The following is a 25,518-nucleotide window of genomic DNA, read 5'->3' on the forward strand; positions in this document are numbered from 1 at the left end:
AAAAAAAGCATATAAAATATTTCATTAATCATGTTGATTACATACTGAAATGGCAGCATTTTTGATATATTGGCTTAAATAAAACAAATTATTAAAATAATTTTATCTGTTTCTCTTGACTTTTTAAAATGTCAGCGTTTTTAAAGTGGCCACTAGAAACTTTTAAATCATCTGTGAGATGGATATATTTCTATTGGACAGCTCTGCTCTAGACATTTGTCACTTTTAACCATACGTTGCACTTAGCCGCACATTGTCTTGAGCTATCTCTTATTAGATTGTCTTGTTCTGTTATTTAAAATCCCATGTGTTTCTGCCCCCTCTCCTCATCTGAACTTAGGGACGTGGACTGAGCTTTGTCCTTCCTTGAGTCCCTAGCACCTGGCACAATGTTTGCTGTTTTGCTGCTCAATTGCCCATGTATTGCATACTTGCGTGGAAATAGGTTTTGTCCAGTTCTGCGATGGACAGTGATAAGGAAATGCAGATTAATTTGTGTTTAGAGTGTTGCTTTTTTCAAAGGGACTGATTTTATCTAGTTCTTAATTTGTTCCAGAAAGGTTAACATTCCTCTAGACTGGACGATTAAAATCTAGGGGACCTGCAGGAGGTGCCAGAACTTCCTGACACATGTGCCCAGCAGAGAGCAATGCTGTTCATTGATGGTTACAGGTCGTAAGGAGCCCCTCATTGCCACCCAAAAATCTTAGGGAAGCTCCACATTAAGCTTAGAGATTTGCACCCCACTTTTCAGGACTGTCTGGGTTTAGGTGCAGGTAAATAAGGCACGCTGGCCCCAATGACTCCCACCCTTGAGCCAGGGCTGAGAGAAGAGGGCCACCACCAGCCATGGTTACCAAGTAACTGCCAGGAACTCCTACCAAATGGCTGTGATTTCCAGAGTTCTGAGAAAATACTAGGGCATGCACCCTGGGTGGGCCTTACCCTTTAAACATCCTACAATTTTGTAACTGAGCTTGTGGCTGAACCACATGACTGTAATTTCTAGGCTGCCTATATTATGCCTAAAATACAGTCATTTCTGCTGGTTCCCTGGGAGAGTTTGACCTTTCCCTGGGTTTTGTGACCACAGGCTCCCTGAGCCACTGTTTTTCATTGTGTTGTTAAGGAATGTGTAAGAATGCACCTCTGGAAACCTCCCCTCTTCAGGGGGAGATTTATTAGGTCTCGCTGCTGTGGAATGATCCCACTCCATTGACCACATTATTGCCGTAAATTCATAGAGAACCATCTGCCTTTGGCAACAATGCATGAAATGAATGATGCCATCTTTAGAAAAGCAGTTGGAAGGATTTATAATGACCAAGATTTTGAAGCAAAAGTTGTCCCACCCGCCCAGCTTCCCCAGCTTTGCAGCAACAGAACCCCAGGAACATCCTCATGTGGCAGTTGAGTCCAGGGAGACTGAAGCTCCAAGAGGCAGTCCATGTCCAGAGGAGTACTTTCTTGGGTTTCTCATCTTTCCCAGGTTGGGATTCCTAGGAAAATCGAGTCCGAGAATCTATAGCTGGGTTCCTGGGGGCTCATTCCAACACTGTAAAATAAAAATGAGCATTTCTCCCTTGGGCCGCCTAAGAATCAAGGTGACCGTGAGTCACAGTTTGTTCCTGTTGACCAAGTATGTCAATTTATGAGGTCCCCTTTTACTCTCAAAAATGTCCCAGTTTGGCTGATAAAATATCCAGTTGCCCTACTCTGAGCAGATATTCCCCCACTCCAGCTCATACCCCTCCCTGTCCTGCAGCACCCGTCCAGCATCTCCCCTCTTGAGGAGCTGGGCTCCATAGTCATACGTAGTTTAAGCTTGCAGCTTCCCTCGCTCATCCTCAGACTCAGATCCAGAGAGCTCCCCAGAGGACATTATCACCTGCGCAAACTCTCCTCTAGGAATCGACTTTTTTGGATGCCATCTGAAGGGAGCCCTTCATTTGCATTTATAATTGCTCCAGGGGGTGTATATCTGGGGAGTAGGAAGCAGGGATGAGGAGGAATTGGGTGGGGAGGGTCCTCAAGAGTCTGGGAGTGGGCACGCTGGAGGAATGAGCCCTGCCCGTAGAGCCTAAGGGTGATGAACACCACCTGCCTCTGGCATTTCCTTGGAAGACTGTATTTCTCGGACTCCAGGTTTCCCCCCACTTTTCTTCCGGCCAGCAGTTGCCATGGCAACATAGTGTCTGAGAACTTCTAATTACATCTGTCTGCTTCTCCTAGAACCATACCGAGCCACACATATGGAGACTTCATTTAGCCCAGAGTTGCTTGCTGGGTTTTAACCCCTTCTGCATTCCTTGGGCTGGAGAATAATTGCCAGGATGCTGGAGACTTGACAGCTGCTTTGCAGCTACACTGCCCCAAAGCTTCCCAGGGCTTTGTCCGAGTTTTTAAAGCGGAGGTTCATGCTGTGCTGCTATGCTGGGTCTCTGGATGTCTCTGCTCCATTCTGTTGCAGTCAACCCTAACCTCCCTGCAGTGCCCCCCACTTTGCCCCCTCCATTCCGTCAAGTGGTCTCAGCTCTTGGTTGGACATCACAGTTCTTTTAAGGTGTCCAAGCGCCAGGGGAAATAAACTACTTGGGCACAGCTAAGTCTTTGCTCTTCCCTGGCAGCTCGATGTTTCAATTATCTTCCAGCCCACAGCAAGGTCAGCCTCAGGATGAGCCAGAGGGGAATAGGTGGAGACCCCTGGAATATTCTAAGGCTGGGGAGGGGTAGAACAAAGCAAGAAGCTTCTTTTTCTGGTTTAGGGAGACTGACCAACTTACCTCTCTTCTGCCTCATAGGGCAATGTAGGGGCTGGGGTTCCTGAGAAAAGTTAACACAAAACAGCTGCCTTGGATAATAAGGCTATTTTTACAATTTCTCTTGGCGTCTTCTTACTTGTTCTCTTCCTCTCTGCTTCTCCCTTGTATAGGCCAGCAAGGTGCCAGGCTGCTCTTGCCGCCCCCACCCTGTACTCTGAAGTCTCACCCAATTTTGCCTTCCTCTGAGGTACCTCACGTTCCCACATCACCTCATCTTCCACCCTCTTTCCCGCCCCCAAATTCTCCTTCCCTCAGCATGTCAGCTAGCTTATACATTGTTATGAACAAAGAAAATGACTGGAAGCCATTTCAGTCCCCCATCGCTCTCCTGTCCACCTCACCAACACACACATACACCAATGTCTGTCTGTGGGTCTAAAACAATCTCTAATTAGTGAAATTCCAGGCTGAATATTTATGGCCTGATGGAGGAGTGCGGGGTCTTTAGACTGCTTCCCCAAAAAGACTGGTCCTGGAAAGGGGCAGCCCCAGGAGAGGAGTTGGCACCGGGGTTGTCTTTCTGCCCTACTCCAAGTCCTCAGGACAGTGTGGTTCTGTCGCCCTTTTATGCTTTCAATGAAGGTTGATTGAGTGGTACAGGGTACTATGCTAGGACCTATGGAAGAACTTTAAAACGTAATCCTTGTCCTCGAGGAACCTATAGTTCAGCTAGGAAGACAAATCTGCATAATCAATTCAATTTTTTAAAAAGTGATCAAAATGAATTCATACAAAGAGGAATGAAAGATCAGAGAAGGAAGGAGGAATTCATACCAATCCAAAGAAGGTCCCTGAGGATGGAGTGGTGTAACTTGAGCTAAGACTTGAAGGACAGGAGGAATTTGGGCAATCCAGACAATAAATCAGACTTCCCAGATGGTGACATTATTTTTTCAGCTGGTCTTGTGGGACATTCTCTGCTCATCTGAAGATTAGAGAAGCATCTCACAATATCTCATGGTGTTAACATTTTCAAAGGGTAATGTGTTCTCATTTCAAAGTGTAGACCCTCAGCAGCCCTTGGCCCCTTAGTTTAGTCTACTGTGGCTACCTGCTCTACTCACAGACACCTCCTGAAGCTCCCTGTAGCCAGAGGACCTGAGAAGTGAGGGTTCCTGGAGGTGAGAAAGCCAAGAATCTTGAGGCCACATAAACAATGAGGTCACCCAGGAGGGAGAAAGAGGACTGAGCCACGTGCCAAAGACCTTGTTTAATGTGGCCAAGTAGATGACAGTGTCAGGCATCACTGCCAGGTCGTGTGAACCACCTTGGAGGGCGGTGGCTTAATTTTCAGGGTTAGAGGGAGCCATGTGCACATTAGGATAATGGAAAGGAGCTACAGATGTGATGGGGGAATATTTCCCAGCTCAGAGAAGGTACCCAAGTTCTCTGCCATGGTGGATTCCTTCCCTGGTAGGTACATGAAATCAGGAGCTACCTTAATTCAGTAGTGCTCAGGGCAAAAGGGGTGGAGAGGAGAACTTGTAGCTCTTAGCCTGTATCCATACCTCTTCAGCCTTCCAGTAAAGCAGGGGAATAAATCCTACATTCCACTCAGAAGTCGAAAGAATGTGAATCCTATTTGATTCAGGCCTTGAGAGGCTTGGGGACGTGGAGGGTTGGCCTGCCCGGGATGGAGTGCCGGGAGTGTGCAGGGCTGTTGGTGCCGATGTGGCAGGCCCTGCACGGACTCTTCTGAAACTGGTTCTCAGAACGCTTCCACAGCTGCCTTAAAGCTGCCTCTTCTCTTTAGTTGAGGGTATTGGGATTTAGGTGTGTGGATTTTTTTTTTTTTTAACTTTTAATCAACCATTTTCCTTGAACTACATGTGGAAATAATTAGAGCATGAATGCTGAGTAAATGTGAGCCCTGGCAGTCCCAGACATACTTCAGTGACAGGTTCTTGGCAGGAATGAAGAATTGTGAATCTCATGTGAATTTCCTTTAGCCATTCGCTCTCTTCTTTTCTTCCCTTTTTTTCTTGCAAGGCAAACACAAACAGAATAAGAACGTTATTAATGGCATTCTAGGGGAGCAGAGAGTTCCAACCAGTTAACTAAGAGTGAAATCAGGCCACTCAACTGGGGTCCGGTTACCGCTCTCCTGATTTCCTCTGCTGTGATCCAGGAGGGAATGAAAAGGCATTGCTGATGAAAATCCTTTGACTATGAAAGCCAACTTTAATTCCCCCAGCAAAGCCCAGCAAAAACCCTGAAACACCCTCAGGAGGGTCTATATGTACCCAATCTCTTCAGTTTGGGCATTTTGGTTAGCTTCTTTGGGAGATTACTGTTTCAGATATTCCTGAATGTCAAACTTTAAATTCCTGTGCTTTCTAGTTAAGAGAATTCCAGCCATTTAAGGGGTTTGGGCATCATCTATAATGCTTTTATTTTATAGATGGGGAAACTGAGGCCCAGAGAGGTCAAGCACCTTGCTCGAAGTCCTGCAGTATGTTAGAGGCAGGGCGATGTTCAGGGCATGTCTCCAGGTTCCTGCCTTAGTTCTCTTTACGTAGGACCTCACTGCCTCTGCCTAGTCTGCCCTCTGGGTTACTATTCAAGTTTCAGCAGAGGTTTAAAAGCTTCTCTTTTTTTTGGCTGTTTCATCCCAATATTTGCCAAATCATTTCTCATACAGTGACATTCATCATCCATTTCTTGGAGCTCTCTAGACTTCCTGGTTTTGCTCCCAGTTTTCTGAATGCACTTACTCTGCTTTCTTGGCTGCTTTGCCTTCAGAAGCCTCATATAGTTGTGCAGGCTGTTCACTGCACGAGGAGGTGAGGTGGGCTGAAATCCAACCTGCGCTCTGCTTGCCAAGTCCTATAACCTGGCCCAGTGTTGCATCTGCCCGGAGGGGAAGGCACCTTTTCTGATTTGCACAAAGACCCCATGTGGGCTGCTGGCAGCCTGGTCTCATTCCTGCTCATCCATGCCTTCCTCTCCTTAGCCACCCCCAGCCCTCCATTCCCACCCTTTCCTCCTCAGCTCATTTGTTCTCTAGCCCCATTTCTCACTCCTACATGCATGATGTCCAGATGTGCATCTCTAGTCCTTTAGTTTCAACTGTCAGTGGGATGTTTTACTGTCCCCTTAGACTTATGTCCATAACTGACTCATCATGGCCTGCCCCTCCCTCACTTGGCTGCTTCCCAGGGCTCCATCTCAGACAGACATACCAGCAACCTTCCAGGCCCTCAAAGCCAAAGATCTTGGCAGCTCTCTTGATTCTCTCCTTCTTCTCCTCTATCCAGTATGTTGCCGGATCTCCTCGTTCTTTAGAAATTTCTCTTGGATTTCTTCCTTTCTCTGTATCCATGTGACTCTCATCACCCCAGACTCTTTCCAGCTGGTTTCCTTGTGCCCCCAATTCCTCCTCACCTATTTCTTCCCATGTACCACTGCCAAACTGTTCCTAAGACCCTCCTGCTCAGAAACCTGCAGGTTTTCCATCCAGATCCCACCATTCTTCAGGGCTCAGCTCAAGGCTCATCTCGCCCATGAAGCCCCATCACCTGGAGCCAGCCCCATGTACTCTGGGACTGCCTCATCTGTGTGTGTTAGTTTCATCGCCCTGACTGGCTTAGAAACTGTTGTGAAGGCAGAGGCCACATCCTACACTCCTCTAGCGCATATGCACCCAGCCTGCACCCTGCTGGTCACTGGCTGTTATCATTCTTGTTTTGTTGTTAGAGGCATTCATCAAATATGCTTTCTGATGGGTTTAAAGTACTTGCCTTGGACCAAAGAGGACTGGAGGACCATCCGTACCCTCCACTTTGTCCTTTAAAGTAAACAAGTCTTAGGAAGATGGTTGGAAAACAGAAAATGAACACCATGCTCAAACTTAGCAGACTCATCCAGGGCGAAGTGGTCTGGCTTAAAAGGCTCCATCCAGGTGTTCTGAAGAAACTGAAGGGTGAAATTGTGAAACATGGGGACTTATGGAGAGCACTCTTTAGGCAGACTGACAGGAAACCTTGGGAGCTCCCAGGAATCACTCTAGGACTATAGACAGATATTGGGGAACCTGATAGACCCTGTCAGTCAGAGTGGAGTCACTGGATGTGACTGAGTCAGGGAGACAGCATGGCACTGCACAAGCAGACACCCTACCTCATCGTTGTGGACCATGACCTGAAGGCGTGAGAGCAGAAACGCCCCCTCAGGCCCTGGAGTCACAGCCGCCTGGGTTGACTCTCACCTCAGTCACAGCACAACTTGGTGTCACAGTCTCCTCACTGCCAGCGGGATCCTCCCACCTCATAGACCCTTGTGAGATTATTTTCAGTCCCGTATGAAAAGGCCCGGCATATTTCTAACTCTGTAAGAGCTCACTAAATGCTGCTGTATATTTCTGTTATGACTGGACAAGTCCATTACAGAAAACTGAACTTACCTTTATATAGAAACCAAGCATCTAGTTTGCCATGCTTTCTGGGCCACCTAAAGAAAGACCGAATATACGGATGGGGGGGCATTCGAGAGATGGCAGATGAGCAGCTGGAAGGTGAAAGGGCTTCCACATGACGATGACAGTTTAGATCCTTCAGTCTGACTAGGGAAACAGAGAATGACAGAATCTGTAAAAGAAGAAAGGTAACAACTAAGGTAAAAACCCTGTCCCATGTGACATTTGAAAGTTGTCATTTCCAGGCACATGTACATTATCACATAGAGAGTAGAAAACGCCGGGAGCTTGTTATCCCATAAGCTGTGATAGAGGCTGAACATAGAAATTAATACAAAGGAGAATTAGCTAATCCTTGAATGACAAGTCCATAACACATTTTTTTTTTTTTTAATCTTAAAGCTAATCCTCTTGGGATGATACATCCCTTACTTTGATGTCATAAAGCCCAGCCACACCTTCGCGCAAACATCCTGGGTGTCATTGTCACTGGCCACTGATACTGACACTAACCTGAATAGACCCCAAATGACATTTAATGTAAAAAAACGTTTACCAGGCATTTTCTCAGGCAGGACATTTTCCCAGGTCTGTGGGAAGCCAAAATGTGCAGACGCTTAGTCTACTTGAGATAAGCTACATGTGCGTAAAATATTAAATAGGGCTCTGACTAATAGACTGAGGGCCCCAAAGCCTTCTTGTTTATGAAGAAAATAATAGCAGGGAAGATGGAGAGTCAGATTTACTGTGAAGCTAAGGAAGCTTCAGTTTCAGACCTTTTTCTTGCAAGGCCCCTTCCAAGGCCCTGTGCCCAATTCTGCAGCCAGTTCCATATTCTCTTTCTTAAGGAGGGCCCCTCAAATTGTTACAGCCTCAAGCCCCACAAAAGCTGCATCTGGCCCTGGTGCATTAACCTTGAGATGAGGGATTGGTTGTGAGCACGTACAAGGGAGGGACTCTGTCCTGCAAATGCAGCGTCTGTCTCCACACGCATCAGGACAACTGCTAGAAGTCTCCACTCCTTCCTCCTCTTTCCCTAGCATGTGTCATGGTGCACCGACACATTCTTTTCCGAGAAAAAGAATCTAAGAGACTTGAGCAAGGTCACATGATGCTCCAGCTATATTCCAAGGTCTTGAAGTTCTTTGGCTTTCTTCTTGACTTTCTCAGGCCTGTGCTACTGGGTTCCATTCCAGAACAGCCGCCTGAGAGCAGCCAGCCTCCCACCCTATGCCCCACCCAGGTCTCCTGCTCTCCCCGGTTCTGTGAATTTCTTTGTCCCCAGTGCCGTGGCGCTCTACATATCTGAGGAGCCCGGGGGTTCCTGTGAAGTTTCCATGACTAATTCTGGCAAAGCAGGGAGAACCTTTCTCAAGTCAACAAAGCTGCTTTGTCACAGAATAGCGGCAAGTGGAGCCAAAATTTCACCTTGGCGTGTGTAGGGCTGGGTTTTTTTTTCCCAGAAAGAAAGTTGGAAAGGAGGAAAAGGATGGAGGGACAGAGCCAACCCAGTTCACTTTAGTGAAATGATGGTATATTAAACTGACAGTTTTATGGCTTTGCTTATAAGCTTCGTCCCCTGCCAAAGCACACTGTTCTTCCAGAAATTGTTTCACTTCAGAAGACTTTTTTAAACATTCAAAGCGTATTTTATGTTCAGACTTAATGCTAGTCGGCCCAGAAACTCAGACACGCTATCACCTCTACTGGTGGTTTTGCAAATAACTTGCTTTTCCCTTTGCTTTGAAAAGGATCTTTTTCAGTTGCAAAAATAATTTCTGTCTTTTTAGACCGTGGATCCAAGACGACACCTTTCCAAGCTTTGATTTGTAAAGAGTCAAAGTAGTTTAGTGGAAAGAGGGCTACAATTGAAGTCCGGAGACCTCGGGCCAGGACCCAGCTCTGCAACCATGAGGTCTTGGACCGCTCACAGGTAGCCATGAGCCTCAGTTTCTTCATCATAGGATGTTACATTTGGAAGTGCCCTAGAGGTAACCCCTGCCTGCCTATCCTAAAGGCTTTGAGAATCAAAAATGATAGTAAAAATTACAGGCTAATTGAAATTGCTGTACAAGTGTAAAATATCATTATTACCATGCAGGGGCTGACAGTTGCTCAGTTTTCTTTCTCCAGTAAAAGTCAGCACTGTTCCTTGGGGCTGGCCTAGTGGCATAGTGAGTGGTTAAGTTCGCAAGCTCCACTTTGGTGGCCTCGGGTTCGCAGGTTCAGATCCTGGATGTGGACCTACATACTGCTCATCAAGCCATGCAGTGGCAGCTTCCCACATACAAAATAGAGGGAGATGTGCACAGATGTTAGCTCAGGGGCCAATCTTCTTCACCAAAAGAAAAAAAAAGGAAAAAAAAGTCAGCACTGTTTCCAGCTGGTCTTTTACCAAGGGGAGTTGGCATTGTGAAAATTAACCATGAGACCAAACCCCTGGAGCATGGCATGCAATGCTTAATGAAAACAACATAGAAGCAAGTCAGGGAGGTGATGCGGAAGGATAAAGCTAGAAACCTGATGTTTTGCCACTGGAAGCAAGTATTTTGTCAATTTTTATCATTGTATTCACACTTCCAGAACATGGCCTCTCTCCCCACTCAGTCAAGCACACTCTCACAGGTACATTCAGACTCATGGGTTCATTTACCTGTGACCCCACACTCCCAGAGAATATCCATATGCCTGTGTGGTTATCTACATGTAGATAGAATTCTCATACACCCTTGGGACCTAATTCCTAAAATTGTTATGGTGGTAATGCAAACAATTCTGTTTCCTTTACGAGAATGGCATTGTGCCCTGTGCTCTCTCTCCCCCTGTGCAGCCCTCGTAGCTGTACCCTCTCCCCACAGCTCGTTCCTTTGAATGCTCCCCACAGCAATATCGAGGTTCTGGGGTCAAACTGACCTGTGTTCCAGTCCTATCTCAGCTCTCACTATTTCTGTGGCCTCTGTACATCCCAGAGCTTTTCTGAATCTTAAATTCCTCCCCATCTGTTACATGGGACTAAAAATAGCGAAACCTGCACAGAAGCTGTGAGGATAGAGGTATCTGAACAGCCTCACTCAGCTGTAGGTGCTGTAATTAATACTAGCATTGGCCATAGGCCCTTGTCACCTGGCACAAGATCACTGCCTTATACTTGGCAGGTTCCCTGCCTCCAGTCTCTCCATCCAGGATGCCCGGCATTTTGAGTGGGAATTTCCAAGTTGGAAGGGACCAGACACAAATTAATATTCCAAAACACCACATTCATCATTTCACCTGCCAGATCCCTAACTTCCCAAGGTCCTCACTGCCCACCAGATCCATGGAGAGCCCCTCGGGTCGGCTGGCGAGACCTGCCTCCCTGCCATCTGCCGCCTGCCGCCTTGCCTCATCTCTCTCTTCCTTGCCACACCCCTCCCTACCAGGCAGTCGTTGCCCTGTCCCATGAGCACGTTCATGCCATGCTCATCGCCTCTCAAGATGTTCTTCTCCACTCAAAGTCAGTCACTCAGCAGATGGGTAAGACCACCTACCGCCCTAAGGAACTTTCCAGAGCCTCAGAGATGCTCCTGACATTCCTGCACCCAGAGAAGATAGGGCTTGGAGAAGGGCTTTCAATGGCGTAATTTGCTTTATTATTGATTTCTGCATTAAAGCATGCCTGTGAGTGGGAAGAACCGGGGAGGGCTCTGCAGGCTTCAGGTTAGACATTCTTCCCCCATTGGGCAGATCCCCAGTTCTTGGGCCCCGCTGCCTGTGCCTGTGGGGTGGCCACCCTGTTCTCCACCTCAGGACACCACATCTCACTGGGAGGACAGAGCTGGGCCACAGGAGGTGAGGCTGCGCTTCTGCATTGCGGCTCTGGCTCTGCGAGACAAAGAGAGAGATTGCCACCTATTGACAGATGTGCCACCTGCAAAGAGGAATGCTTGTGTAACTAGCATTTCTCTGTGGTCTTCAGACAGGATGGCGGGGAGGGGGCTTCCTTTTTTTCACTCAGCCAGTCCCCCTACTCTCGGTATTTTCATTCCAGTGTAAGGGAAGGTGGGTGGGGACATGACAGCCCAAGGTGACAACAACATCTCAGTGGAGAAGTTGTCTGAAAATCAGTACCCACTGTAACAATGGCTGCTTCCAGCGGTGTTGCCGGCACTCTGCTGCATGCTGCACGCTCATCGAGTCCTCATGCTCATCGAGTCCTCATGCTCATCGAGTCCTCGTGCTCATCGAGTCCTCGTGCTCATCGAGTCCTCATGCAGCCCTTGCAGGAATTCATGGTCCCATTTTCCACACGAGGAAACCGAGGTTTAAAGAGAGTGCCTTCCCAAAACCAGTGGCAAATAAGGGGCAGAGGAGGGACGTGGGAATTCGAGTCTAAGTCTCTGACGAACTCTTAAGCACTTTTCCCGATATTTGCTAATTATGCAAGTCAAATCTCTATCATCATTTCCTTAACCTTAAGTCTTCTGGATATGAAAATAAATTGAATCTAAAAAAACAGCGTTCCCTTTGGTTGGGTGGAATCCTAGCTCTGCCACTTTCTGGTTATTTAACCTCTAAAGCTCAGTTCCCTCATCTGTAAAATTGGGATAGTTATGGTGGTGTTGTAGAGCTTGTATAAGATACTGGATAATAGAAATCCCCTTGCAGGGTGCCCAGTATTTATAAATGGGAGCTTAGTCGTCTGTCGTCTGAAGATCTGAGTTGGAAGACCAGCTCCTCCCATTGTTAGCTTTGGGACCTTGGGCAAGTTACTTGACCTTTCCAGTCTTCAGTTTCCTCATCTGTAAAATGGAGTTCATAATATACATATTCTTGCAGGGTTGTTCACAGTGTAAGATGAAATCATATGTATGCAAACACTTTGTAAATTTTAATTGTAATGTAAATATTAGTTTCTATTTTAAGTAAAGAGTATCTATTTCCTCAAATGGATTTTTGAGAACTATTTCTGAAAAATGACTTGGGATGAATTCAGCCTATAAGTAAAAGCTTTTATTTTTAATATTCACTAAAAACAACTTAAGATGAAAGGAGGCTCTATAAATGCCACAGGCTATTGCAGGAAGCTCTGGAAGCATTAACGTAACACTTTTCACAGGCAGTTTGAACTACAATGCAGTTCCAAACATACTATCTCATTTCATCTTCACAGGGCAGGGCTGGTATTTACATTTTACAGATGAGGAAACTGAGGCTCACAGAATTAAAGTGACTAGTTATGAACACACAGCTAGTGAGTGGTAAAGGTTTGTGAGTGTCGGCCCATGGAACTGTGTGTGTCTGTGAGTGTAGGTATATGTCAGTGTGCTTTTTTATGCCTTTGTGTGTCTGTAACTCATGTGCCACACCCACGGAGGGGCATCGATTTGTCTGTATCCCTTGGTTAGTGTATTGTGTCGTGAAGGGGAGAGCAGAACACAGTCATCTCTGAGATTTTCTTACACTGGTCAGCGATAGCCTGTTCCTCTTCCTTTTTAGAGTTGCTTTCCATTGCCAGGCACAGTTTCCAAGAGGGACCTGCCTGGAGAATATGCTTGATTTTATCTCCATTCCTTGTTTAGGAAACAACAGCTCTCCCAGCCTTCTGGGAATTACTTCCTCTTTTCTTCTCTGCCTGCCAGCTTTATTCATTTCTCCTTAGCAACATCCAGAAAAGAATGGGTTTAGCAACAGCATGTGGACCAATGAAATGTGAGCATGGCAAGGGCTTCTAGACCAATGGGAGCCCTGCATGACAGGCAAGATGGCTGAGAGAGATGATAATGACTTGGAGTTTGCAAAGCAGCCTCCGGGTGGCAGCAGCCCAGCTGTATTGGACACATCCCCTTAGCTCTCAACATCTACTTTGTTTTTTGCTTTCTTTGACCTGTTCTTGGATAAAAAACATTTACTGACCATAAGAATTTTACTGTTAGAAGCTTTGTGGGTGTGAGTTCTCTGCATGACATGGTAGACATGGCCCAAAGGATGAAATCTGAGGTTCCATCCCCGCCTTCACTACAGCCAGTCCCATGACCCCATCACAGCTCCTGCCATCTTTGTTGGTTTTGTTACAGCCAATGCTACCACAGTGGGCAGGGGCCCGGAAGCCTGTGGTGACTCTGCCTGCCCAGCCAGTCAGGGAGGGAGACTGGAGAAATCACATTTTCCTTCATTCAACCACCACTGTTGCTGGCCTGAGTGGAAAATGCGTTGAGGCTGGCTTTCTGCCACCAATTAATGTGAGGGAAGGAATGTGTCACCAACAGATTAATGCCTATGAACACCCACATTTTCAGTGGCATAAACTGGGACCATTCCCTGCCTTGTCACTTCTGCTGCATATGTCTGAACATGAATGTCTGACCACAAGTGGCTTAAGGATGGTTCTACAGTCTGTCAGGTGGTTTGGCCCTCCTGGTCTTGAAGCCAGAGGTGGACGTGGACAGGGGCTGAATAAGACCATGCTGAGTCACAGCAGATCCATGTTTCCAGTGGTTTAGCCATCCTTCTTTTCCTTTTGAGATGATATTGCCTTGAATGCTACTCAGTGAGATTTTAGTCCTTCGGATATCCATATTTCTCTCAAATGTTTCCATTTCTGCCTAGGTTGCTCTTCTCATCCTTTAAGAATCAGTTAAGGCATCCTATCTTCAGAAAGTCTTACTTGATTCTCGCCCTCTCCTCCCCTTCAGCTCCCTGATGCTCCTGTGGTTGCACTTCCATGTTGCTTCCTAAAGGTCTCTTTAGTTGTGTTTCCTCGGAGAGTCACGGAGCTTCGCGAGGACAGGGACTGTGCCTTTATATCGACAGTCCTTAGAGTACTATTGGCATATAATGGACGCTCAATAAACTTTTTTAGAAGAAAGGAAGCATGCAAGAAAGGAGCTCTTGTTTTTCAAGAAACAATCTTGGGGACTCAGAGGTGGCTGGGCCTGGGTTGGAGGAGTACCAGCAAGGCTGGTGCTGGCTGTTAGGGACAGCTTCTGGCTATGCAGAACCCTTCAACCCCATGAACCAAGATTCCAGACCATGGCCCGAGCCTGAAAGGTAATCACCACGACTGGTTCATCCTGTGATGGGCTTATCTCAGTGACATGGCTTCCTTTATGATTTTATGTTTTAGGAAGAACTTAGGAGCAAATCCATGATCTGTGCCAATGTGTTTTGTGGAGCCGGCCGGGAATGTGCTGTCACAGAGAAGGGAGAACCCACCTGCCTCTGCATCGAGGTAAGTCCTGAGGTCAGGAGCCAGAAGACAGTGGCCAAGGGAAGCCAGTGTGGCTGCCTTGCTGGAGCTACCTGTCACAGTAGTGCCAACGATTTCATCATCTTTATGAAAATACACCTTGTTTGTCTGAAAGACGTGCAATTTTCATCCCAGGAATTAAAAATCAGATGTAAATGCAAGGATGTTTTTTCTTTTCTTAAAAAATGTTTAGCTTTAGGGGCCAGCCTGGTGGCGTAGCAGTTGAGTTTGCATGCACCACTTCAGTGGCCCAGGGTTTGCCAGTTTGGATCCCAGGCACAGACCTGGCGCACCCCTTATCAAGCCACACTGTGGCAGGCATCCCACGTATAAAATAGAGAAAGATTGGGCACAAATGTCAGCTCAGGGCCAATCTTCCTCAAAAAAAAAGGTTTAGCTTTATAAGATTTTTAAATTACAAAGTTAACAATTGCTTTTTATAAGTCAAATAGTACAGACATTTGTACAAACGTAAAATTAATAATCTTCTCTCTAACTCCCAAATTCCATTAGTTTGAGATAACCAGTGTTAACAGTTTGGTATATATTTGTTTCACATTTTTTTTTCTTTGCTATGATAAACCCATAGAGTTTCCCCCTATTTTATACCAAAATGAGATCATTATATATATATACACTTAGATACATGCAGGTTGCATTTTGTACTCATTAATATGTCACAGATACCCTCCAGGTCAGCACATATGGTTCTCACTCATTTTTTAACAGCTGCATAATATTTAGTTTATAAAAGAACCAGATTTATATAACCATTTTCCTGTAGATGGACATGTAGGTTGTTTCATGGGTTGTTTACTACTACAAACAATAGCATCCTTACATGCAGCTGCCTTTATCTCTGGAGGATTGATTCCCAGTAGGACTTGCTAGGTCAAAAGACACGTAAATTATTTTAAAAATACTAGACAGAATGCAGATTTTTCAGGTTTGGTGTGGTTTTCAGTGAAGTTTAAAAAGCAAAGTGAGCTTTTGAGAAATACTTCCTCCATAAGCAGGATTCTGATAAGTTCTTGCTCTTCAGGCAAATGTGAATAACCTGGATGTGTGCCCTTTTTTCCCCTTTCTGTCAAACCAACCCATGCCTGGAAATACATCTCTCTTTCTGCAAATAAATACACCCACCTAAGTCCCCAGGTGAAGGATCCTGACCCATTGCCCCAGCAAGAAAGTCCCCTGACTCAGAAACCTGAAGACCAGATCTGCTGGGGCCACTGGGAGGTCCTCAGAGAGGTGTACCTGGCCACCATGTGGTACACTGAGCCCAGACTTAAGGTCTGGAAACCTGGCATCTAGTCTCAGCTCAGCACTGTATAGTTGTATGATTTTGAGCAAGTGAGATGTCACTGGATGCCATGAAGACAGAGACCGTGTCTGGCTGTGCCCCTGGCCCAGCACATAGGTGGAACTCGATAATAAGTACTGGGAAGGGAAGTTCATCTTTCTGTTTGTTTGTTTGTTTGGTTTTTTGAGGAAGATTAGCCCTGAGCTAACTACTGCCAATCTTCCTCTTTTTGCTGAGGAAGACTGGCCCTGAGCTAACATCCTTGCCCATTTTCCCCTATTTCATACGTGGGACGCCTACCACAGCATGGCTTTTGCCAAATGGTGCCATGTCTGCACCCGGGATCTGAACTGGCGAACCTTGGGCCACAGAGAAGAGGAACGTGCAAACTTAACCGCTGAGCCACCGGGCCGGCCCGATCTTTCTGGGCTTTGGTATTCTCGTCTGTAAACTGGAGAGGTTGGGCCACCTTCCGGTTCCAGTATTCTGTGTTTCTTTTCGCCACGTCTGCTCTCTCTTGCTTTGCTGCCTTTATTAAGTCTGAGCTGAACTTGCTTCCCTGTTTCCGCTTTCAAAAACCACAAAAATCTAAAGAAACCAAGCTTGCCGATGACCGTGGCACTTTAGCCAAAGCAGAATCGAGTTGCCAAGTGAACTCGAGTCTGTTTTCCTGTCCATCATGATTCTCTGTTTCTTCACAAAGACCAGGCCTCCCCACCCCCACCTCACAACAGGCGTGCGAGATTAAGAGGAAAACAGAATGGCCCCCAAATACTAAACAAAGCAAGAGAGCAAAGTACCCTATAATTCAGCCCCGAAATAACTGAAGAACTGGGGGAAGGCTGTGTGAAGGGAAGGCCTGTCATTCAGTCTCTCCACATGCCCAGCTCTCAGCTCTGGCTGTTTTGTGTCGTAGAATGTTGGAATTTTAAGGGATCTTAGATTATACAGAGACTTTGTGTGACTTTAGACAAAGTGACAGGGAATCCAAATTCCTGATTTCTAATAAAATGCTCTTCTTGCTAATTGACCTGGTTGGGGGCAGGGAGGTCTATTTCTTCACTGAGTAGAAGAGATGGCCCCGAACCAGGATCAGCACAGAGGGCCATGCGGAGCTGCGAGGTGACGGAGTGCCTCCAGCATTGATTAAGTGGGTAGGGTCACTGGTGCCAGAGCTGGGGCTCCCAATGCCCTGCTGGGACAGAGGCCCTCTCTGCTGGTGGGGAGTCCCCTCACAAGACGGCTCTGTGTGCGTGTGTGTGTGTGCACACACACACCTTTGCACGCTCATCCTCTGCGGGTCTGTTTCAGCAATGCAAACCTCACAAGAGGCCTGTGTGTGGCAGCAATGGCAAGACCTACCTCAACCACTGTGAGCTGCATCGAGACGCCTGCCTCACTGGGTCCAAAATCCAGGTCGATTATGACGGACACTGCAAAGGTAAGCAGTGCTCTCACCACTGCATGGCAACTCAGCCATGGGGAGCCAGGGAACAGGGCAGTGTGGCCTGGCTTCCTGGAGTCCTTTCCACCCTGACCGCAGCACCCAAAGCTGTGGAGACCACCCAGTTCCTTAAAAACACATCCTCTTAGCGTTCATGAGCCTGCTGGCTTTGCCCTGGATGGCCCAGGCCTCTACCCGGAGTTTGCTGCATCAGACCCCCAGGGTGGCTTCTAGCACTGTCTGCAGCTGGTAGTGATAGGAGACCACATCAAAAATCAATAATCAATACTAATAAGAAAATGTTTAAATGAATTCTGTACCTTTTTAGAAAGCAGGTAAATTTTACTTTTCCCATGCTTTTTAAATTCGGGCACCTCTCAGCCCTGGTAGTATTATATTTCCTCTATTTTACGCTCAAGCCATTGTCATTAGGATAAGAGGGAACGGGTCCCAAGCTTGTTGCTAATTAGACACCAGCCGCCGCCCTGCCCAGCCCCTCTCAGTCTTGAACTTTCCTGGAGAAACAAGAAGCTCTTTTGCACATGTTGGTCTCCACTCCATTTCCCTGATACGTATGAGTCTGTAGTGGTTCCATATGAGTTCTCAAAGTCCCAGCGACCCACCCCCACCCCTCAAGCTAACAGGAGGAGGTGGAGAGCAGGAGGGCAACTCAGGGGCCTCAAAATGTCAAACAAAGCAGGAAAGGAAGGGTCCCCATACTTGGGCCCTGGAAGAAGGAAAGGAGCAAGGACTCAAGACAGTGATGAAAAGGTTACACGCGGCCCCCTTCATGCGGGCAGTTTTAATCCTAGCAATGCACAGGAATTTTCTTTTTTCTTCACTTTGCATTATGCATTTTCTCCTTTTGTCTTGCAGAGAAGAAATCTGTCAGTCCATCTGCCAGCCCAGGTGAGTGCCTGTGTTTTCTACAGGGTGCATCTTAGGGAGGAAATGCCTTTCGTGACGGAAATTTCACGTTCCACAGTCCCTGGCAGAGCTCACAAGATCTTCTGTGTGTCAGAACTGGTGACCCAGAACTGGTTGCCCTCAACACAGCTCAGAAAAGCTGCAAAACTGCATTTTTTTGTGTTTGCCATCTGAAGCAGCTGGTTGGGTCAGAATGTTGGCTGTGTTTTCCATTTTTGCCAGCAACAGGAAAGCCACTGAGTCCTTCCTCCAGTACTCGCTGTGAGACGTGCTGATGTCACAGGACGAACGAGCAGAATGAGAAGGCATAACTCTTTTGAAAGGGGATAATTGGAAATACCAGTTTGACTTCTTCCATGGTTTTCTATGAATAAAAATTAAAATTTCATCATGATTTATGGTTACAGACCCCCTTAGCGTATACTTTTCCTTAGATCTTCACGATGACCTGGCGAGGTACATCTTCTTGTAATTACCTTATAGAAGAGGAAATTGAGGCTCAGAGAGGTTAACTGATTTCCCTGAGTCTCACAGGTAGGAGGTAGCAGAGTGGGGACAAGTGTCTGGATTTGCATTCCCCTAGCTCAGTGCCCTTTTCACATCTGAACATGTGTTGTCTTCCAGAAATTCCATTTTGCCATGGCCTTCCCTTCTCTGCTTCCCCATCCACCCAACTTTCACCCCACCTGTTGTTTCCATGTGGTTACAACAGCTGTCCAGAGCAGGGCTTCAGTGCACTTCCTTGGCCTTGTTTTCTGTTGTTTATAATAAAGGAAATGCAGGCAGGGTAACATTTTAAGTGAGAGAAAGTTCTCATAGACCCAGTTGGTGAGAGAGGGAAAAGCTATAGAGAGAGAACCAGAAATCCAGCGGCATAAAGAATTGTAATGTTGTCATTTATTCATTTATGCTTTCAGCTCATCTTTGAGCCAAGAGAGCTGTTCTATCGATTGATGGCTTTCTTTTTCCTCAGCTTCCTAAAATTAATGAAAATGTCCTTTATTTTTCCGCTCTTCTTCTTTCTCACCTAAGCAGCATAATCTCTCTGTTCAATATTCTCAGTCTTTATAAATTTTTTAGAGACGTGAGCTTGACTCCTGGGTTGGATGTTTTCCAGTGTATACCTGGGTCGACTCCTCTGGGATATTCCTGTTCCCTGGAGTGCTGTGAAAACTCAGTGAGATGATGCATGCAGAGCCCCAGGCACTCAGCCTCCCACATAGGGAGTGCTGGTGATATTGGGTTCCTCACCGCTCGGCTGACCTCTTCCCCTTTTCTGCAGTCGTTTGCTATCAGTCCAACCGCGATGAGCTCCGGCGTCGCATCATCCAGTGGCTGGAAGCGGAGATCATTCCAGATGGCTGGTTCTCGAAAGGCAGCAACTACAGTGAAATCCTAGACAAGTACTTTAAGGTAATCCTGAGTTGAAGTCAAAGACTGTTCAGCCCCAGCGAAGGGGAGATTTCTTTTCCCTTTGCCTGATCATGTCTCCCCAGAGCACGAGGAAATATAAACCTGCGTAGAGTCCCCAATTGTTTCCTCATCGCAGATCATTCCATGGAGCTTTGATACAGTGATAGTTGCCTCCTGACCAGCTGGATCAGTGGGACTCCAGGAGTCAAGCCTTTGGGATCTAACACAAATTTAACTGCTCCCTTTGGGCAGTTAAAGCACAAAGAAAGGTCTTAGAGAGCCTGTCCTTGAAAAATATGTCCAGGCTCTATCCCCCAATCCCATATGACACCTTATAGAGCTGGCTGCTGATGCAAAATAGCTTCTGATCTCACCCAGACCCAGGCTGCTTCAGCCTCTTTCCCACCCCAGTTTGACATTGTCTAAGTCATTAACTTGACCATCCGTGGGCTGCAGAGTTCTCTTCATCTGAGAAGAGTCAAGGGACTGGTACTTCATGGGTCCAGGATTCTTCATCAACCTAGATATTGCTGCTCTCATCGTATTTAGTTGAAGAGACGGCTTGTTCCAATTAGGGCCAGGAGAGATGCTGCTTTCAAAAAGGAAAATGAGAGAGGAAATAGAATTTAGCAATGAGTAGGGCTGCCATGGATAGAGATCTTTCAGAGAGCTAGAGAGATGTGTTAGAAGAAGCAGTTAAGGGCGCTCTTCCAGCTGATTGACAAGAACACAGACACACGCACATCGCACTCGGAGATAAACATACCACACCCAGAAGCACAGACACAGATACACCACATACAGAGATGTGCATGCCATACAGAGACACATCCTACACACAGACACACACATTCAGATACCCACCTTCCCACATAAGCACAAAAGCCCCCTTCGCTTACAGACACACTCCTCTGGGTAGATGCCTTCAGAAGGTCATCCCCAGATGTGCATGCCCTCATGTGCCTCCAGGACCTGCTGTCCCAGGGCCTAACCAGCCCAGACTCAGGAGCAACCCGAGATACATGAGGGACTTCTTGGCAGCTCAGTGGCCACCTAGTGTGGTCAACACCAGCCTAGTCTGTGGATTCCTCTTTCTAACTGAACTTATGGACCCCACGGATGGAGAAATAATGGGTTGGATTGAAATACCTGGTCGTTTAAGACTTCGCTTGTGTTACTGTCTTTAGATAGAGGTTCCTCTCTTCTGTGACAGAAAGTAAATCTCTCTGGATGCCAATTGTTTGAGATGGAACCTGGAAGAGAAAGCTCAGCCCTTCTCACTCTGTCCCCTATCTCAGCCACTCCCATATTACAGAGCCCTTGGAGCAGGAGGTGATTCCTTATCTAGAGAAAAACACATCGTGTTACTGAGCTAGGAGAGTCAGACAGGAGCAGAAAGTAACTTAAAGAAAACGATTTTTCAAAAGCTGAGTAAGCAGCACCTGCCAGGTCTGTTGTGAGCAGTGACTTTGCAATGGGCGTTACAGCACAAGAGCCCTGGGGCCCAGGACACTCTTTCCAAGGGGCCTCTTGGGACCTTGTAACCATTTGTAGTGGCCCCTTCATGGCTGGCACCCTGCCTCAGGCATCACTGACAGCTCTTATTAATTTGATTCCCAAGTAGCTGGGCCCCACACCACCCTCAACACATCTCCACTTTCTCTGGCAATAACTTAACTCCGCAGGCTCCTGTCTGAAAACCACCAGGCCGCTTGAGAAGGTAGCTTTTCTCTGGGGCGTTCTCACTCTCAACCCAGACAGCTCAGTCATGACTGACAAACACAACGCTCGCTCTTCCCAAACACTCTGGCAGTGTTTTCTGACAAAATAAGGGTTTTCACTATCTCCTTTTGATGAAAGTCAGAGTCCCATGTGGTGCCATCTTCAAAGGGAGACTCATTCCCACCAGGCAAACAGCTGCCCGTGGGTGAGAGAGCTGATATCTCAGACATTTTCTGAACCAGTGAACTGCCTTCCAGCCCAGCTGACTTTCCTTATTTCAAAATTAGTTGAAAAGCAAATCTAATCAGAACTTGAATAAGACTAAAATCAGACTCTCACCTCACTTGGTGATTAGCCACGAGTTCTTAGGTGAAAGCATAACAGAATGAAGAGGGGAGACCCAGGAAGAAAGAGCCTTTCATGGCCATGTCACACGCACCCTGAAGGCCAGGTGGCAGACTCCTGGTGGCCAGGGCTGAAGTGCAGCACCGCCTTCTGACCTTCCTCACCCTGGTATCGTGTCCCTCGTCGCCCCAGCTGCTGTGTGTGTGAGCGCCTGGCCTTGCCCATCTCCTCTGAACAGTCTCCAAACTTGCAGTAAGCCCCAAATATGGGTTTTATAACATAATCTTCCTGCCTTTCCATAACTCTATGGTTACATAGAAGAAAAGGGTTCTCAAGTATACAGCTGGGAGATGCAGGCATGCAGAGGACTGCCTTTGTAACTGGGTGGCTGAACAGAGGCCCAGTGAATTGGGTTGGTTCATGGTCTAAGATCATGACCTCCCAGGCAGGCCCCGTCAGCATTCCAGGCTGTTTCTGGGACAGGGACCAGACCTCTGTTTTCCTGTGGATTCCACCTGCAGATCTGGCCTGGGGAGGCCCAGCTGGGCCCTCATGAAAGGAGAGTACAGGCAGGCTGGCACCTCCTCTCGGCTTCAGGCCTGGATTCTGGTCCCACTGAACGTGAAGTGTGAGCCCTCAGTACTGCCTTTTGAGAGCTGCTTGGGTCCCAGGTACCCACTGGTGCCCTCTGGGTCTGCAGCCCTTGCTGGACTGTTCCCCTCCTTGCACTCGCTGTCATCAAGCCTTGATGGTATTGGGGTCCATGAGGGTTGCTCTGGTCTGTCCAGCACTTAGAACATTTGGACTCAAGAAAGACCTGTGCTACTAAGAGTGGCACCTGGCCAGCCATATTTCATTTCTTTCCATTAACTAATCAAGACCTCACAAGGTGAACACTTAGGGAAGTTTCCTTAGGGTGAATGTTGAGTGACTGGGAGCATCTGAGACCTGTTCCTAGGGATTAGGACAAGAATAATAAGTAGGTACTGAGCAAGGGCCTGCATAGTTGTTTTATACATACCTGTTATTATGCATGCCAACGAAAGATTTACAACCTTAGAGTGGAATACATGTGACACGTGACAGTCATGGAAGGAGAGTCAATGGCTGTATCTTTCCCTGCTCCTTGGAAACCTGTACAGACTTTTCTTCCAGAACCCCTTACACCATCTGGGAAGCCACCTTGAAAGTAACATTGGGCTGCTGATTATTTCCCAGGGCAGTGGTAAGAGGCAGCATAGGGAAAGAATTTTGAGAAAATTTTTTTCCCATTGGAACTATTTAGGAGAACAGCAATGTCCAACTTGGAATTTGATCTGAGCCTTAAAATTGATACTTCCCTCCTGTAGCTAGGGCCTGGGCATCTTGAATGGTCCCAGATAGCTCAGGTCTCTGTTTAGCATCCTGCCAAAGGGGGGTCAATTCCTGAGCTCGCTATACTCTTGCTCATGCTCAGGATATCAGCTGGGTTGTGAGGACCGCCTACGCCAGGTAATCAAGCACCTGTGCACACATCTACAGTAGGGCCCACAGCACAGGGCAGAGGGGTGGGGGGCTTTGTACCACCTCTGCCTGCAGGTTAGCAATGTGGGGCCTTTGTCTTTGACTTCTCCCCACTGTGGTCGTTTAGAGGTACCTGTGAAAGTTAAGCACTTAGGGCAGGTCAGGGAGGCTGGAAATCAAGCAGCAAGAAATGGCCCTGTGGCTCCCATAGTGAGCTCTGAGGGTCGCCTCATCCTTCCCAAGCAGCTTGTTAGAAATACGCATCATGGGCTCTGCTGCTGAGATTCTGATGCACAACTTTGTTGTTACGTGTTCTTTAGGGTTTGAGAACGTGGTGTGGTGGCTGACCTGGACCCAGAGGTAACGTCAAGAATGTCTGCAGGGCATGTCAGGGATGGAGCTCCAGAGTGCTCTCAAGCTCCCCAGGCTTCTCAAGCACCCCAGGCTGCTTGGGCCACGTGGACCTGTGTTCAGGCTGCCCCCCCAAGCAGGGTCTGGGTTTCAAAGGCCCTCCATGGCCTCCATCCAGGCACTTTCACTCTCTCATCTTGGAGTGCAGGTGCTCCTCTGGGTGCCCCAGGGCTTCGAGCCTGGTTGCTGTAACTCTCTGAGGCCAGTCCAGGGCAGGTTTGGAACATGTCAAGAAGAAGATGAACCAGAGAAGGGCCAAGCCAAATGGGGGAATGATGGAACCCGAGTTCTACAAAACTTTCATGAAAAATTTCTTCATCTGCTTTCTAGAACTTTGATAATGGTGACTCTCGCTTGGACTCCAGCGAATTCCTGAAATTTGTGGAGCAGAATGAAACTGCCATCAACATCACCACCTATGCAGACCAGGAGAACAACAAGCTGCTTAGGTGAATGGAGGGAGGGGTCAGGGAGGGGTCCACCAAGGGAAGGCTGGATGGGAGACGGGATGTGAGCCCCCTCCTGCCTGCAGAGGAGCCACCAGTGTCAATGTGAAGTAAAAATTAAAATAGGAATTCTGTCCTGGTCCATTCTGTGAACATTATTCACTAATTATATAGTAAGCACCACTGATATCTGATCAGGCAGTTATTGTTTTTGGCCACAACTTGCAAGGAATAGAAGAAGGTAATTTTAAAATAAATTATCAAGGTTGCCTCAGAGCAAAGTTGTTTCTGAGTGTTGTGGGTGATGTTTTAATGGTTAATTTTCTGAAGGAATGACTTTATTATTTAGCTGTGGGTCTAAAATAGCTTTAGTTCTGATTTTAAAGATAATCAGTGCTATTTCATGTAGAGAACCCTAATGTTACAAATGTGAGCACGTCTCTCTCCTTTTCTGTATTATTCCAGAGTAAATATTAATAAAAATTAACTGCTAAGAAACTTCTGGTGTGGTTGCAGTACATCAGTAAGAATTAAAAACAGGAAAGACACTTCTTTCATTCAAAAGTACAAAGCATGAAGCCCAGATTCTAGAAGGATTCTTTCTTAATAATAGTCTATTACCTTAAAGTATAATATCTGCAAATCCTTCATATTTTGATAACCTGAAATCATGTAGTATTTTATAAGTTCACTGTTTGATCCTTATAACATCCCAGTGAAGGAGGGCTCCTTGTCCTCATTTTACAGTTGAGAAAACAGCTTTAGAGCAGTTGAATAACCAGCTCAAGGCTATTTGAACAGGGAGTGATTGAGCCAGGGCCCGAATCCAGGCCAAGGGGAGAGTGAGGGAGCTGGCGTTCTAGAAAATTTTTCTGAAAGATCTCTTTCTAGAACGGTGATAGTGGTGATGCTTGCTTGAACTCCGTATTCTTTCAGATCACACATTCCTTTCATATCATCTGTTCCTATCTCTTCTGTTTTAATTTTCTATGCTGGTTAACTTGATGCTTATACCATGGGGAAAAGCAATGGCTAGTGGAAGGTGTGCCAGTAGTGAAACATTTGTCAATCAACGTGGACAAAACCATCTAGGAAACTTTAGTCATCTTGGGAGGAACATTTGAACAGCCTGAGCGATCTGACATCCAGTATAAGAAGCCAAGGGCTGGATGCTTAATAGGAGTCAGGATGGATAATGGTTGTGGGAAGTCAGTGTAGAAACTTTCTCCATTAATAGTCACCTTCTTGGCCTCCTCTGAGGCCCCAGGTGTATGTGATCCTGATGCTTCTTTCCTTTCCTCAGGAGTGAAGCTGAGGTCTTACTGACATGTTTCTCCTGTGTTTTGTTTCAGAGGACTCTGTGTTGATGCTCTCATTGAACTGTCTGATGAAAATGCTGACTGGAAACTCAGCTTCCAAGAGTTCCTCAAGTGTCTCAATCCATCCTTTAACCCTCCAGAAAAGAGTATGTTAACCTAAGAAAGAGGGAATTGTAGGGAGTGGGGGCATTTTGAGGGACCGAGATAGAGAGGATTGGTGAAAC

At 46.8% G+C, this 25,518-nt stretch overlaps 1 protein-coding gene across 1 annotated transcript in view; it reads left to right on the forward strand.

The window, feature by feature from the left end:
* FSTL1 (follistatin like 1) overlaps positions 1–25,518 on the forward strand; it is a 54,414-nt gene that overhangs the window by 19,932 nt on the left and 8,964 nt on the right. The window contains exons 3-8 of the mRNA XM_070583824.1: positions 14,339–14,443; positions 17,076–17,205; positions 18,085–18,117; positions 19,418–19,548; positions 23,860–23,978; positions 25,328–25,440. Coding sequence (XP_070439925.1) covers positions 14,339–14,443; positions 17,076–17,205; positions 18,085–18,117; positions 19,418–19,548; positions 23,860–23,978; positions 25,328–25,440 — 631 coding nt within the window. The remainder of the gene's footprint in view (positions 1–14,338; positions 14,444–17,075; positions 17,206–18,084; positions 18,118–19,417; positions 19,549–23,859; positions 23,979–25,327; positions 25,441–25,518) is intronic.

This window comes from Equus przewalskii, chromosome 18 (genome assembly GCF_037783145.1).
Source record: "Equus przewalskii isolate Varuska chromosome 18, EquPr2, whole genome shotgun sequence".
NCBI classification, from domain to species: domain Eukaryota; kingdom Metazoa; phylum Chordata; class Mammalia; order Perissodactyla; family Equidae; genus Equus; species Equus przewalskii.